At 43.0% G+C, this 16,971-nt stretch overlaps 1 protein-coding gene across 1 annotated transcript in view; it reads right to left on the bottom strand.

The window, feature by feature from the left end:
- Positions 1-593: 593 nt before the first annotated feature.
- LOC138205411 (protocadherin-16-like) overlaps positions 594-16,971 on the bottom strand; it is a 79,206-nt gene continuing 62,828 nt past the window's right edge. Inside the window, exons 7-21 of the mRNA XM_069161418.1 lie at positions 16,061-16,248; positions 15,871-15,967; positions 15,415-15,572; positions 13,246-14,092; positions 10,318-10,557; positions 9,398-9,523; positions 9,024-9,233; positions 8,041-8,907; positions 7,829-7,942; positions 7,534-7,745; positions 7,082-7,233; positions 6,355-6,485; positions 5,750-6,036; positions 5,519-5,660; positions 594-4,972 (exon numbers count right to left, since the gene is read on the bottom strand). Coding sequence (XP_069017519.1) covers positions 2,382-4,972; positions 5,519-5,660; positions 5,750-6,036; positions 6,355-6,485; positions 7,082-7,233; positions 7,534-7,745; positions 7,829-7,942; positions 8,041-8,907; positions 9,024-9,233; positions 9,398-9,523; positions 10,318-10,557; positions 13,246-14,092; positions 15,415-15,572; positions 15,871-15,967; positions 16,061-16,248 — 6,362 coding nt within the window. The 3' untranslated portion in view covers positions 594-2,381. The remainder of the gene's footprint in view (positions 4,973-5,518; positions 5,661-5,749; positions 6,037-6,354; positions 6,486-7,081; positions 7,234-7,533; positions 7,746-7,828; positions 7,943-8,040; positions 8,908-9,023; positions 9,234-9,397; positions 9,524-10,317; positions 10,558-13,245; positions 14,093-15,414; positions 15,573-15,870; positions 15,968-16,060; positions 16,249-16,971) is intronic.

The raw sequence follows: 16,971 nt of genomic DNA, 5'->3' as shown, positions 1-16,971 counted from the left end.
TAAAACTTTTAGACCTGGGGTTTGGTGCCGTCATCACAGCAGCATAAACATAATTTAGAACGACTTCTAAAAGATGTGAATGAGATCTTTTGGCAAAACAGCTTTGTCAGTGGAAAGGGAGCCATTATTTCAAATAATTCATAGGATTGTGACTGTGTTACATCATATTATGCCTATCAAGATCTAAATAATACTTAATGGCCATCATTATATCAAATATTGTTCAAGATTTTCTTAAGATTGGGATCATTTTGGGCTGTTTGAGGCCCACAGTTCTTCCGTTCATCCGATTGTTCCTGGGGTGATAGAGAGTTCATTAGCTGTGGAGTTTATACAAGCCTGGGAGTACAGAGAGTGTTTGTGAATTTAGCTATTTTCACATTTTGGAGGCCTTGGAAAAAAGAAAGGAAGACGGGAAGAAGAAACATGAGTGCAAAGGAACCCTCAGGGTAGGACATTGGACATGTCTCTGCAATAATATATCTTTGGGAAATTTCACATATAATCGAAAATCCAGCAGCTCTGAAAACAGAGATATACCTACAGTATGACCCTTTCTCTGATCCGAGAAAGATGTGACAGATGCAACAACGTCATCACAAGTACTTTATTCAGGCACTTTTTGCTCAAAACATTTCTCTGGACAAGCCTAGAATGATATGTGTAAACACATGGAGGAATTTCTCTTCTATGATAACACTTTACACAGTTGGGACGAAATGAAATGCAAGCGGCAGGTAACACTGCTGAATACAAAACCATACAGACAACAAAGTACCTTCACTCTTTTAAATAGGTAGTGTTCATGTATTTTTGGCCATGGTCAAAACCGTATCCTTGTAAATAACTTAACAAGCCTCGCAGCTTCACAGGCCCACATAAATGATAAATAAAAATGCTGTAGAATGTTAGATAATGTTATAGAGTCTAAAACTATGGGTTAGGTAAGGGCTCTAGGTAGTAACAAATGCAAATTGACACATTAGTTTATTTGATAAAGGCTGCCAAAAACACAATTATGGTCATGAATGTTTTATGTCGTAGGCATCTGTGTAAAAGCATTATGTGAAACATTCTCTGGTGGTGTTTGAACATTCAGAAATATAGAAATTTTTCCTCCATCATTTGTTAGTATTAGTTTGAATCCATATACATTTTCTTTATAATGTTACTAAAAAAGAGGGAAGAAATGTGGCCCCAAATAACATTCATTAAGGTTTGACAATTAATTCATACAACAAAACTATCAGAAATTCGAGAAAAAAAAATGCTGCATGTTTCAGTGTTACGATAACACCGATTTACAGCTTAAGTTATGTTTCTTTAATATTTTACTGAGGGACATCAGATGAGTAGACAAATACCAGCTTAAATTCTCTGGAATTATTTGGCTGCTGATAAAGCAAACAATTGTACATTTACCACATAGCTGCTCAATGTTCTCCTCAGATTAATTATTTTCACGATGCTAAATGAAACTCAGTAAGGCTTGCTGTGAGACGTTTAATGCCAATGCGCCTGAAGGACGGCACCACTGGATGTCAAGTTCCATTTTTCTTTGCAGAATATTAAGGGACAAATATTGACACTAATACAATTTTTCAGCATTTCACATTGATGATTACCTTTTGATGCGAGATCAAACACCGGATTGTGAGAAAATCTGATCACACAATACTGTATTCTGACTGATGTTTCATTTGTTCAAGCAAAAATGTCTCTTCTTTAAATATTTACAATTATCTCCTGCAAAAATCCCAATTCATAAAGCATTAATGAGGAAATTCATTTCAAACCACAAGTTTAAGAATTAAAAGAGATACCACAAACTTACAGTACAAACATGTATACAGTACAATGTACAAATATACAAATATATTCAGGTTTTTAGCAACCCTTTGACACTTCAATGCCATTTTTTTGTCAGAAACCACGTGGAAATATAAAAATATAGACAATGCTTTTGTACAAAATATTGACATCATGTATGAATCTCCATTAGAATGTGCAAATTAACACTGATCAACAGAAGAATATGTTTCTTTCACACACACACACACACACACACACACACACACACACACACACACACACACACACACACACACACACACATACTCACTCACTCACTCACTCACTCACTCACTCACTCACTCACTCACACAAAGGCATAGTCCTTTTTGGCCTGTTATTCATGTAGTTTGTCTTCAGAAAGCACCACAACTTCAGCTATTTGGACTTCTTACTGTAATATCGTGTACCTGTTCTCTTGAAAAAGAGAACAGAGGAGAGACTAGAATTGACTCATTTTCAGGTTGCAGCCTCTGTGGTCATACAGTAGAACAAATTCATGGCAGCAGTTTTAATTCACACTTTAGAATTTAAATTCTAAGCTCTGCCTCCTCGATGTGCTCCAAATTGTGTTCGGTTGCGCTGATCATGGAGGTAGAGGGGCCCTGTGAGATACTGAAGGGCGTGACTGCGGGAGAACGGGCTGCCAGCGGTGAGAGAGAAGGGGAGAAATTTGGAGACATTGCGACTGAGGAGATGGATCCATCCACACTTATGGGAGATCTTCGTAAAGACGCCAAGTTGGGGAACGTTCTCCCTACCGCCGGCTTCGGTGGAACAGTTTTGGCCCCGGGGTGGGCCACAGAGGTTATGAGAGGTGGGGGGTCGATTCTCGACTCTGCTTTTGCTTTGTGATGAAATGACCTGCGAGGATGAGGAGGAGCCGTTTCATCTTTTAAACGTGCTATTTCAGTAAAAACGTTAGCTAAGGGTTGGAACTGGGGACACCAGTTTAGCAGGTAGTCCCAGTTATAGCTGCCCCTCAGTTCCTCATCACTGGCCACAATGGCTGTCAGGGAGCCGTCCACAGGGGGCTTTCCATCTTGTGGGAAAGAATAGTCTTTAGGGCGGGAGATGCTGAGTCCCCGTCCCACACCCACATACCCACTCCCTTCATCCCTGTAGACAGGCATCTGGCCGGCTAATAAAGTCCCATTGAGACTGCCCACTTTCTTCCCTTTGAACCAATCTATAGAAGGCTCACAGGACACATCTGATAACTGATCGGCGTCCTGCTGGATCCCAGAGTCCGGGCCGCGGGCAGAAATGCGCTCCTGCATGGAGGAGGAGATGCTTGACACTCGAGGATATTCATTAATCATTCTGATCTCATCGTCTTCTGCCGCCTCTGCCTCGGCAGAGCCACGCCCACTGGAGTGGGAAGGATCCAGCGATCCCCCGCGATTGTACGGACCCCCGCTGCTGCCACTCTGATCAGCTGCATATCCAGGAAGGGCCTGGTGGTAAATCATTTCATTTGCTGCTATTTTTGTTTCCTCGAACTTGTGCAGCAGGGTGCCTGACATTGGTGTTCGTTCCTGCGATTTTTGCTTCTTCCTCTGACGTCTTAATTTAACAAAAAATAGCGCCACAGCAATTACTATTAGTATGACTATGGTCCCGAGTGAGACTGCAATGACACTAATAAGCAGCATATTCATGTCTGTGCTGAGGCCAAAGGAGGTATGAGTCACATCGATGGTAACTTTGGCCACTCCAATGCGAGATGTCTCCAGAGGGCTGTGAGCAGTCACATCCAGTGTCACCAGGCGGACCTCTCTTTTAGAGCGACTCCCGTGTCTATTGTAGCTGTCCATCTTTAAAGTAATTGCTCCAGTTGATTTATTGACTTCAAAATAAGGCGAATGGTCTGATAAAGAGTAGAGGACGACACCGTCCACGCCTCCGTCCTCATCTCTGGCTTGAACTTTGCCAATGATCTGACCTTTCTTTGCTCCCTCAGGCACTTCAAATGAGAACTCTGAGGAGGTGAAAACAGGATTATATTCATCCTCCCCTCTTATATAAACCTGTACTGTTACAGTAGCAGAATAGTTGCCAGCATCCATTGCAACAGCCACAAAGTGGAAAGAGTTTATTCTCTCAAAGTCAAAGGTCGAGCGAGTCCGTACTTCGCCTGAAGTTTGATTGATGAGGAAGCCGTCTCTTCCCTCTTTAGCTGTATCTAACATGTAGTACTTCAGCTGTCCAAAAACACCTCGGTCACGGTCGATTGCATGCAGCATGGTCACTAAGGCATTCTGGGGTTGGTTTTCTCTGATGCTTGCAGTTACTTGTTTGAGGGGAAAGAAGGGCCGGTTATCATTGATGTCCTTCACTTCGATACTGACCGGGGCCAAAGCGTAGTGCCCTTGACCGTCAGTCGCTTGGACAACAATTATATGGGACAACCGTGTCTCGCTGTCCAGAGGTCTCTTCAGCCTCAACGCTCCAGTCCACCGGTCCACCTGGAAAAGGTCTGTCTCATCCCCTGAGCTTATAGAGTACTGCACCTCTCCGTTGGGAGCAGAGTCTGGATCTGTGGCAGATAAATGAAGGATCTCAGTCCCTACTGCGGTACCTTCGCTCAGTACCATGCTGTACTCTGTTCGGCTAAAAGCTGGAGGGTTGTCATTGGCATCTGTAACACTAATAAGGATAGGCACGCTGGAGCTACGCTGAGGGATCCCACGATCTGATACCACAACAGTCAGGTTATAACTTGGCACCGCTTCAAAGTCCAGCTTCTCCACCAGGATCAGGCTGCCGACTGTCTGGAAGCCCCGCCCCTCCAAGAAGCGCACGCTGCTCTCAATCTGGAAGACATTACCTGAGTTTCCACTGGCAATGGCAAAATCAAAACCACAGTTGTCCCGGAAAAGGTCTCCATCCACAGCTTCTAATGTGAGAACAGTTGATCCAGGAAGCCCATCTTCAGACACAGTGGCTCTGTACTCGGACTGGTGGAAGATGGGGGCGTTGTCGTTGATGTCCGCCACTTGTACCTGGACAGTGGCAATGGACGAAAGGGATGGAGTACCGTGGTCCCGAGCCTCTATTACCAACAGTATTGAGGGATTCTCAACATCAAACTCAGTTTTTTGCTTGATGAACAGTGTACCTGTGAAGAAACAAAGAATATGGTCATAAAAAGAGCAGCAAGCATGCTGTCCAGATTTAATCATATTCATTATTGAAGCTGTTCAATACACAAGACAGTTTGCTATTAATGAAAAAAATGGCAATGAATGACTAAAAAAAAATAATACTACAGTAATTACAAAAAAACATTCTGTAAACACTGTTGTGGGTTGGGGCACATGCTGTGAAGACAATACTGTTTGAGGCAAATTAATTGCACTTGAGAATAAGAAACAGCATAGCTTGAAGCAAACGCAGTCCTGTTTTATAGTACACTCATTTCTAGATGCCATCTCAAGCAAAACATCTGTGGCAAATAACATCAGATCTGGTTTTCAATGACTTTTAATGAACAAAATGATTAAATATTTTGCAATGCTTGTTGCAAATACTGTAGGGCCAAACCCCAAATGTGCTTCCAAGGAGAGCCTTAGGGATAGACATTTTATTTTACAAGTGTAATTAAGGGGAGCTCTGGTTAGAAAACAGTTCAAAACGACCAAGAAAGTGCACACAGTAATCTTACCATTGCTTGGGTCAATGTAGAAAACACCCTTAGTGGATGACATTACTGTGTAGGTGATCTTTCCATTCTCCCCAGAGTCACGGTCAGTGGCTGTCAGTGTGATGACTGCACTACCTGCTGGGAGATGCTCCGATACAGTGACCTGATGAGAAACACAATAAATAAATAAACACCTGTAGATACGTTACAGGTTTATTAGGTGTGATGACAGGTGTGCAAATGAAGCCGTACCTGATATAAATCATGAGTGAAGGTGGGGGCATTATCATTCACATCATCCACCAGCACAGTGAGGTTGGCCTCACTTTGATGTTTAGAGTCAGATGAGCGGACGATTAGAGTGTACCATGTCCTTTCCTCATAATCTAGAGGGCCGGTCAAAGACACCCCGCCTCCGTAACGATGGATCCCAAACATCCCTTGGCTGTTTACGTCCAGGTGTAATGTGTAGGAGAGGGCTGGCCCAGAGTCTACGTCATTTCCTGTTACCTGCGTGATAACTGTGCCGATGAGAGTATCTGTATGTGTGTGATAACAGGGCAGGGAGGCAGGGAAAGAAGAGCAGACATTTAGGTTGAAACTGATATGAAGCACAGAGAGTCTTTGGGAAGAAAAGAAAAAGAAAAAAAAGTTTTCTGCTCTTTGTGAAGAAATATCCGGTTCTGGAAAGCCTTGAACTAATAGACAGGAAATGAACAGAGGAACTTGGCAATAACTTGTTTCATAAAAGGGTCAGACTTTTCTCACTGAGCCCTGCTGAGCGAGCTGCCAGCGAGTGTGACGTGAGGCTTTATGATAAGATCACTGGACTAACTTCCACTGTGAAGCTGACTTACCCTCAGGAACTCGAATATTTCGAGGCAGAGGAATCATGGGACTGTTGTCGTTGAGGTCGATGATGATCACAGTGAGGGTGGCCGATCCAGCCAGCCGCGGGGTTCCCCGGTCTGTTGCCGTAACAACGAGCCTGGTGCCCCAAAATGAATGTCAGTGTCTGAACTTTGAATCTTTTTTAACCCAGTTGTGTAATGTTTCAAACCCAACCCCACCAAGACCAGCCTTTTCTTTCAGAATGAGCATGAGAAGACACTTTTTCTTTAACATGAAATAGGACACACTTTTTTCTTTCCCAAAAACATTACAAATGTGGAATTTTCAGATTCTTATTTACACTTAAAATTATACATTTACTTATTTATATCAATTAAACAAAGTTTGATGAAAATCTGATTGTAAAATATTGTCTGCAAGGCAAACAACATTTTATAGCTTCGACAGCCTGTCGTCATAAGTTTATTTACACTTTTTGCAGTCCTTGTTCATTTTAAGTGTCGCTAAGACTATATTCTTGCAGTAGTAAACACAAAATCCAGCTAAGTCAGATGAAACTGATAAACTTCTTTTAATGAAAATATATACCAAAAATTGCTTAACCATTACAACATGGATATTATCACAGTAACAAACCATAAACAGGCATTTGTGAAGCCCAGATATGAGCTGAGGGGAACTGCATTACGGTATGTAATTATAAACAAAGAAAGGAAGAAAAAAAAGACTCACTTTGTCTGCGTCCAGATCTCTCTGTCCATTATGGCTGCAGTGGTGATGCTGCCAGTCAGCGGGTCTATCTTGAACAAGCCACTCATGGATGAGGACCTGATAGAGTAGGTCACCTGACCGTTTTGACCCTGGTCCAGGTCATCTGCAGCAACCTGAGGAAATTACCAGCCCATTTTAGAAACAAAAATACAGAAATATTTGCCACAGCTGTTTCAGTGTAACTTGAGCTATTGAGCAATATTGACTTGGAAGTCAGAGAGTTTGTAAAAATCAGTTATATAGACCTGACTTTATGGCACAGATGATCATGTAGTCGAATCAGTTGGGATGCAATGAAGAGTCATTTCTCTACAGTGTTGAAACTATCCAGATTTCTAGAGCTTAATTATTTTTTATATTTTACAACTTCACACTTAAACAATAATAAACATGCGGGGGACAGGCTACTGCACCTGGATAATGGGAAAATCGTGGCCTTGTGCCTCCCTAATGTAGGCTATGTAGCTCTGGAGTTGGAAGCGTGGCAGGTTGTCATTCACGTCTTGCAGGATTAAGTTGACAGCCATGTAGGAGCTGGAGGACGCCGTCTCAGCTTTTACCACAAGGCGGAGTTTGGGGGTCTCCTCAAAGTCGAGTCCTTCTGATTTCTGAACCCATATTTCACCTAATTCACAAGAATAGGAATATGTCACTTTGTATATATGAAAAATATTGTCTTGAGGAGCCTGTTATAATCTGTGCATTTACCTGTGATGGTGTTTATTCCAAAAGACTCCATTCTGTTCCCGCTGAAAATGCTGTAGCTGATACCAGTTTTAGAGCCATCAGGGTACTGGGCCTGGTTCTGTGTTACTACTGTGCCTGTAAAGGTGAAAAACACACTATGTTGAAAACATTCAATCCAGTTTATTTCCATTACACATTCAAAAACGTTTACTTTACAAAATTGTATATCATACCTTTAGCAGCGTTCTCTTGCAGAGTGACATCTCTTGCCGTGCGGGAGAAGCGGATCCCCCTGTAGCTCTGTTCCCTGATATAAATGATAACCACCCCCAGGGAAGACTGAGCCGGGTTTCCTTGGTCCATGGCCTGAACTATTATAGTCCTCTGGCTTTGTGTCAGAGTCTGCAGCTTCTCTGTGGCCTGGATGTCTCCTGTCAGTGAGTTAATGGTGAATCCCCTCACAGGGTTGGCAAAGCGGTAAAAAACAGAGCCATTAGCCCCAAAGTCCTTGTCCTCTGCCCTCATGGTGGCCAACACTTGGCGGCTGGACATGCTGCTAGCAGAGATGTTCACAATAAGTGGGTCCTGAATGAAGAAGGGCGCATTGTCGTTCACGTCCTGAATGTAGATGGTCACCTGAACAGTGGAGTTACGCGGGTTTGCAGGGGAGGAGTCGGTGGCAATCACCTCAAAGGTGTAAGAGGCGGTTCTTTCTCTGTCTAGGGGTGCTGCAGTGATGATGCGGCCTGTGTTCTGGTCTATGATGAACATGCTCCGGGAGCCACGGCTCAGAAAGTACAGCACCTGGCTGTTAGGGCCATGGTCCAGATCGATGGCTTTCACCTCCAGGACCAGCGAGCCAATGGGAACATCTTCCGAAATGTCTGCCGTGTAGCTGCTGCTCTGAAAGTGGGGGCTGTGGTCATTGATGTCCATGACAGTCACCTCTATAGTGGCAGTGCTGCTAAGGGGAGGGTTTCCCTGGTCCAGAACTACGACTGTTAGCATGTATCCAGCCCTGTTCTCCCGATCCAGAGGCCTCGAAGTGGACAGTACACCTGACTTTCTGTCCAAGCGGAAGTCTCCGGATGGATCCCCAGCTGCAAAGGGAGCAATGACAAAAGACTTTCTGATTATAAAATGACACCACCCTGAAACTAGCAGAAGTTCAGCTGATCATTTAGAAACCGAATTGTACACCAAAACAAATCCTCACCCGTAATTCTGTAGTTTATCTCCCCGCTGTCTCCCGCATCTGGGTCAGTGGCTCTTAGGGTGAACAGAGGTAACGCCTCCTGGTTTTCAGGCACCTCTATGCTGTAGAAGAGACGTCCAAAGACTGGGGCGTTGTCATTAACATCCAGCAATTTGATCCTCACGGTTGCTTTAGCATAGTTGGGGGGAAGGCCTCCATCTTTAGCATAGACTGACAAAACATTAAAAAAAAACACACCAGCATTAATAGTCATCTTGCATAATAAATACCACACAATTAATTTGAACATTAGAAAACATCTCTTAACAATGTGTATCTCAAAGCAGCCTTATTTCATATGTTATGGTGTAGGGTATGGTGTCAGGGGGCAGTACCTGTAACTACATAGTCATCCTGAATCTCCCTGTCCAGAGACTTAGTGGTCGTTATGACACCCGTCACTGGGTTGATGGTGAATCCTTTGTCTGAGATACCGCCATATGTTACCTGCCCATTGGTACCTGCAGAAAAACACACAAAGGAACAATACTTTAATTAAAAACAGGAAGGTAAAAGATTAAAAAAAATAAAAATCAATAGAAAATGTCACTAGAGCCTCGAAAGTGAATTCTTATAATCTTTGAATAAAAAACAAAAAAACAGCATTTAGATATTTGGATTTCTTTTTTTAATAGCTTGTATGCTTGTTTGTTTGTCAAGAGTTTTGCTGTGTTAGCATTTAGCAGTGTCAGCCCTCCCTCAGGGGTCTGGATGCCAGATTGCGTGCTAAGAGAAAGCAGTTTGGCAATCTCACCTGTTTACTTCACTAATTGCTTTTGAGGAGAAAGTTTAAAATCCTTCTGTTTTATGTGCTTCTGACTAAGTCCAGGAGAATGCACCCTCTCTGCATCTCCCACCCCCACCTTCCTGTGCAGTCTTCAATTAGAAACAACTGTTAATGTCTGTAATGTGAACTCAGCACATGGCTAAGAAGAATTAACCGCTTGTTGTTCATCTTGATTTCTGCGTCAGCACAATCTGATATCTGTTAACACATAATCCACACACATGTACAGTTCTTAAATGTCTAGATTATCATATTTTAAAAGTCATTAGACATTTTACATCAGATCATTTTTAATTAAATGACCTTGAAATAATAAACATGAACAAACATAAACTGAGCCAAATTTGACCAAGTTTTAAATTAGCCACATTTCCCACCTGTAAATCACCACATTAAAGCTCACTGGGAATGTATTGTTGATTGAAAAACAGGATTAGATGTACGAAAGCTGCCGTGACTACGTCTCACCTTGGTCCAGATCAGAGGCGGACACTGTCACCACACTAGTTCCTGGAGGCTGGTTCTCAGAGATCTGGGCTTCGTACTGGCTCTCCTCAAACCAGGGCACCTCATCATTAACATCAATCACATGGACACACAGCAGCTGGCTGGACGAGTGCTGGGGTATCCCATGATCCTCAGCGATTACTGTGAGGTTAAAGATGTCCTGCTCCTCACGGTCCAGAGGTTTGAAAATAGACAAAGAGCCTGTAGAGACAAGAATAAAGGGTGAAATGTTACAAGAGACTTCCTGTGTGTGCGCGCGCTTTATTACACCCAGTGTCACCGACACATTTACACTTGACAACTACAGTATGAAACCATGCTATCAAAGGCAATAAAATATACCACTTTGCATGAGTGTGTGTAGTCAAGTTATTTAAAAAGCAAGTGTAAAAAGCTGTCGTGTGAGGGCCAAATCAGAGCTAATCTCCTCCACACATACAGCTCTGCCTACCTGAGTGCTACCACCACCACTGCTGTAACAGCCCAAACGGTCTGACCACAGTTTACGAGATTTTCCACTGGAGAATGCCGCAGCCATCGAGCAAGAGGCAGTAAACACACGCTCTAGACACGCAACAGCCAGGCCTGCCGTGCTCCGTAGGAATTAGGGGCAGCCTTGCCTTGTCATTATCCTGCCCTTAGAGGGTAGAGCTTGCATTGATCCAATTTCAGTTTCATGCTCTAAAATGAGATGCAACTGTTAAAGACAGAGAGAGCCAGGGTTGTTTTGCTTTCAACTGTTTGTGTATGTTTTTCACTTTGTGTCGTGCTCGGACCGAGATAACTCGCCCCAAAGCTTTTAATCTGGTAAAAGTTACAGGCTGGAATTTTTTCACCTAAATTTAATTTCTCTGTGATCCTGCCATGTCCCCGGTCACTGATAACACATGGTCAGAAAAAAAAGACAGTGGGAATGTTTTTAATTTTAACGTCTTAAGCAGATGAGAGGTTTGTGGCGCCAACACTTTGGACTGCAGTAAAAGCACCAGCTAAGGACAACAAACACATCTTTCTTGTCTTCTATACCAAAGTGATTCGTCAACCTTGGATGTGTTAATCTCTGAATAGTGTTGCCTTTTGCAGGAAAGTAATCCACCGTATCACCAGTGCACACTCCCGTTGCTCCAAAAGTGAAATGAATGATCTCCTTTCTGACAATGAGTGATGAGAACGTGTCTCACTCTATGACTTTAGAGATTCTTAATAATAGCTTGATAGTTTTCTTTTTTGTGGTTAACTGTGATGCCAAAGTAATGAAAACAGAGTGTGTAGAGTTGGTCCCAGGTCTCTGGTCACCGACCCCAAAACAGGAGCAAACCAGGTGCTCAGAGGATTAACTCTGTCATTATTCTAACAAATATCTAGTGTGCATGAAAACACTTCAAGATGAGTGCACACACTGGACTGCAGCAGAAGTGACATGCATGACAGACCCTGAGTGTTTCCATCCCCGAGCTGCTCCAGGGGGCATCCTGGTTGGCGACTTGAAGGGGAAGGCGGAGCAAACGTTGACACGTGTCTCAAACACCACAACAAAGCCCACAGGACCAAATAGCCCAAGGTCAGCTTTGACTAAGTGACAGTCTGATGCAAGCACACAAACACATACGTATGTGCATGCCGACACACACACACACACACACACACACATGAGCATACACATAAACACGCGTAACTGATCCCCTCTCTAATGGTTCCCAGAAGCCTGAGCATGAGGTTCTTTGGTCTTTCATGGGAATAGATCCACAATAACAGATGATGGGTTGTTGTGTGTGCGTGTGTGCGTGTGCGTGTGCATGTGTGTGCGTGTGTGCGTGTGTGTGTGTGTGTGTGTGTGCGTGTGTGTGTGTGTGTGTGTGTGTGTGTGTGTGTGTGCGTGTGTGTGTGTTTAATATTTGGCAGGCTGCTCCGTCTGGCCTCCAACTGAGAGGAATAAGTCATGAAAGGTGAAGCAAGACTTGTGCTGTACTTAAAAGAAAGCAGAGAATTGAAGGAGTTTGTGTGTGTTTATAGAAGGGAAGGTTTGGTGAACATGGTGGATGGCTGTGTTGAAGCACACAGAGAAGAGTACACATGTGAAGAGAAATTTAGAAGTTCAACACAAATGCTTAATGAATCAATTAAAAGCCCAAACAGAGTTGAACAGATGCAGATTGGCTCTTGAGCCAGACATTTGCATCACGTAAGTAGTGCTTAAGTGAAATATAAAAACAGAGCACAAACTGAAAGCTCTAGTATTATTATTAGCAAGAAGAAGCAAAAAGTAGTGGGCCTGATGGAAAATAAGTAGTCAGTCACAGATTTAAAACTTTCCCTTATAACACCATTCAAATTTATTGTGCTTATCTGCTGTTTGCACTGTTAAAAATGTGCATATCTGATGTTAACATTTACTTAATTCATATTCTACATGAATACTGCCCTCCTTTCCAGGTATGCCAAATACTCCAGATACACAGGTTTGCTGTTGGTGGCTAAAACATAGGACAAGGAAAAACATTCCTGAAGTCAAAATTAAAACCTTTTTTTGCAGTGTATCCAAATACACACTGACAGGGGAAACTTACTTATCCAGAATATCATTTACATCCAAATAGTTTCCTCAGACTTACGCAGTGGTGTTATCAAACATAAATGATTGTACAAATTATGTTCAATTACCTAATTTTTCAAATGAGCTACTGTATTCTACAGCATGGTTTGTAAAAGATTCTGGTTGTGGATAAAAAATAGCAAACACCAATTGCTGGGATTGTTGACATGAAAACTGGTCAACAGCATGTAGTCAGCGCTGCAACAACCTCATCCACCACCTTTATCTCCAAACCCAAACTTTGTTCTTACATAAAGCATGCAGTACTTCCTGCTTTGGCTGTGGGCTGGACTTACCTGTGTTAGGATTGAGGCTGAAAGACCCTCCAGTGTTGCCCGTCTGGATTCTGTACGTCACTCTACCATTCTCCCCTTGGTCTGCATCTCTGGCCATGACATACAGAGCCACGAAGCCCACCGGCTGGTCCTCCATCACACTGACAGCTGTTGGCGATATGAACACCGGCGGATTGTCGTTCTCATCGGTTATGAAGACCCTCGCCGTGACAGAGCCCCAGCGCCTCTGGCTGGCATCGAGGGCAGAATCTGTTGCCTTTACAACCAGGATCATGTTGGAGGTGACCTCGTGGTCCGGCTCCTGGACTAAAGAGAGAATCCCAGTAGAAGGGTCGAGGTTTAATAGGTTGGGGGTGTTTGGCCACTGGTGAAGAATGGAATACATCAGCTCGCTGTTGGGCCCGCTGCCGTCCTTATCTGTGGCCTGGAAAGTGTAGACAGAAGAGCCGGGCTCCATGCTCTCAGAGATGACGATGGTGATGGGATCCTCGGGGAACTGAGGGGTGTGGTCATTGCTGTCCTCTACGTCAATGTCCAGGTGGACGAGGGTGCTGCTGGGAGGGACCTGAAAGAAGTCATCCACCTCAATCTGCAGGTTGTAGCGTGCGTCTCGCTCATAATCAAGAGGACGGGCCAGGTACACATCTCCAGTCAGACGGTCCACAACAAAGGTCCCGTCTCGGTCTGTACCCCCCACCACTGTGTAGGTCACCTCGCCTTCCTCTAAGGTACCTCTGTCATGGAGGCGGACGGAGCCAACAACAGAGCCAGGCCTGGCCTCCTCCACAGAGTTGAAAGATATGGAGAGTGAATTGGTCTTAGTTGTAGGTCTGTTAATGCTGCTAACCTGCAATGAAGGAAAAACACTATGTGTGTTTGAGGATGAGGCAACATGGCAGTAGATCTAATGCTTCATTTGGATACCTCAAGGCAGTTTTCAATACAGAATGAAAATATTTCATTTTGGGGAAAGCAAAAACAGATTTCCTGTTCACTGGGAATAAATGAAACCAGTTACAAGAGGTTTTTATAGACTTGAATAACACGGCTGCGAACATTAATCACATTTAATCTGATACTCATGTCGCTGCCAGGAAAAATAATAGATGATAAAAGTAACACAATGAGAGGAGGAAATGGTGAGAGGGTTTGAATTTAGCACTGGGACATATTCTTGTACTGTGTACGGCGTTACACTTGGTGAGCAGTTCAAGTGTGTTCAAAGACTGCAACATGACTTTTCTTCCTTGTATAAAAAGAGCACATTGTTTTAATAAAACATGTTTTTCCTTTGAGACCAGCATGTACTGAGAAAATTATGGAAGAGGGAAAGTGCAGAGGCTTTCATGATCAAATTTTCAGCAAAATAACAGTGTTTTGAAACCTGATGGGGTGATTTGGATACTCAGCATCTTACATTCACAGTCCTCACAGCGAGTAGGCAGTCTTTGTTGACAAACTGTAAATTAGTTTCACATTAGATGGAAAAGGAGTTTAACCAAAAATAAATAGGTATCGTCCATCCTATCATTGACGGATTTAAAAACTCTGTCTGAAAAGATGATTAAAGGAAATTACAGAAATACGTCACCTGGCAAGAACAACACTGCACTGTTTAATCCAATTCATTAATAATTAAGACTTTAATTTTTTTGTTATTGGAAAGGAGGAAAAACTGAACTGGTGCTGGAGCTGTTTATATGGCAAGTCTATTTTCCTGGAGCCTATAAATCTATGTTCCTTCCAGGCTTCTTCCATTGTGTCCATTTCTGTTCTATATAAAATATTAAATTAACTTCAACGCTCTATTTTAAGTGTATAGTCCTGCTGCTCTTTGCAAAAAGGGCTACTGTATTAAAAAAGTGTTGAAGTCATTGAGTATGACCTTGATCAGAGCAGTCTACAGCTGGCCCTCATCACAAGCCAGCTGGGAGTATTTGATTCAGACCCACTTTTCCATTTCAGATAGAAATTTCCCTTTTGAAAATTCACAGGGGAAGAAAAGGGAGGGAAAGGGAGGGAACCTTGTCAGAAGTGCGGCTGATATGTCTGCAGCTAGTCTGACGGGCCCGGAGACATGGATCCTCTCAGCTCCAAGTCTATTCTTTGATATTAAATAGGTGTGTAGTGAGGGTGTTTGTGCTGGCCGGACTCCAGTGGAAGTCTGACCTGAATGGTAAGCGAGCAGGAGGTGCTGCGAGGGGGCAGTCCTCTGTCAGTGGCTGTCACCGTCAGGGTGTACTCGGCCCGTTCCGAGTGGCTGAGAGGGGATGATGAACGCAGCTCACCAGTGTTTGTGTTCAAAGAGAAACGCTCGGCCCTGGGACCTGCGTAGGAGAGACAGAGAGGCCAAACTTTGACTCAAGATGAAGTGCGTAGGAGGGCTAAATACACAAACCCAAAGTATCACACTGAAGCCATTTACAGACATTTGTGGCAGATGAGACTAATTAACTCAACCATTATGTCTTTTGTTTGCTGTGTGTACATGTGTAGATATAAATAATTATCTTTTTTTTTTTTTTTTTTTTAGAAATGCTTTTAGTAAGATACTATCTAAGATAAATCTGTTAGTAATTATTTTGGACAAATGAGTACTTTCTTTACTACTTGTGCGTAATGTACCTGACAAAGAGTAGAATATGGTGCCATTCTCCCCTTCATCAGGGTCTTTGGCTTGCAGCGTGCCCAGTACAACCCCGGAGGACTGACCTTCTGTCACCTATGTGTTAAAAAAAAACAAATAAATGTCACTATAAAGACATGTAAACATTTCATTTTCTGCCCATCTATGTTTCTGGTCGTGTGACATCACCTGTATAATGATGTTCTTGCCGGACCGACTGTGGCTGAAAACAGGGTCATTGTCGTTGTCATCCAGGACAGTGATGAAAGTTGTGCCCGTGGCACTACGAGGGGGTGAACCTCCATCTTGTACCACCACCAGCAGCTGGTAACTAGACTGCTGCTCTCTGTCCAGAGTCATCCTTGTACTGATCTCACCTGGGGAGAGAAGAGGAGGGATAAGAGGGATTTTATGCAGACACCCAAAGGAATAATGATGAGAGACTTAAGATCCAGCAGGCTTTGATCAACGACACACAACTAATAGACATGCACAGTTTGCAGATCTACACGCACATACACACAAATAAAGGAAGCTTGGAGGGTTGGCAGATGCTGTAGAGACCCCAAACTCTGCCAGAAACTGATCGCAAATCAGAGCCTGAGTCTCCTCCCACAGACGAACAGGCTCAGCAGGCCAATTAGAGGCGAGCAAGACGCTTAGAGCTGCTGTCACCATCATCTGACTAATTTACGACTGTTGTGAAGAGGCAATTGTAGTCTCTCATCTTTTAGAGATGACTCAGTGAAGTGACTAAACATTGATTGCAGTTCGTTTTTTACAAGTCATTTCATATTTCTACGACAGAAATTTTTTTTCATGTAAAATGGACAATGGTTTTTCACATCTCATAAAAACAAATTACTTGTTTGAATACTTCAGTTTAGTTTTAACTCCGTCTACATAAAAATACAATACATTTAACAAGTAATATCATCAGTCCTGCCTTTCATTATTAAAACATGATATTACAGTCAGCAGCTGCTTTTTTTCATGCATGCCTGCTCTGTTCTTTCATTCTCCCTTTTTAAATGAGCTGAACACATATTTAGGCGTGCAGTTTTTTCATGTCATTCAGTACATACTGTACAATTTTAAAT

This window comes from Embiotoca jacksoni, unplaced genomic scaffold (genome assembly GCF_022577435.1).
Source record: "Embiotoca jacksoni isolate LCO1_2020_lvr unplaced genomic scaffold, fEmbJac1.0.p SCAF_28, whole genome shotgun sequence".
NCBI classification, from domain to species: domain Eukaryota; kingdom Metazoa; phylum Chordata; class Actinopteri; family Embiotocidae; genus Embiotoca; species Embiotoca jacksoni.
The sequence above is the reverse complement of the archived record's forward strand: the minus strand, read 5'-3'. Positions and strand labels throughout refer to the sequence as shown.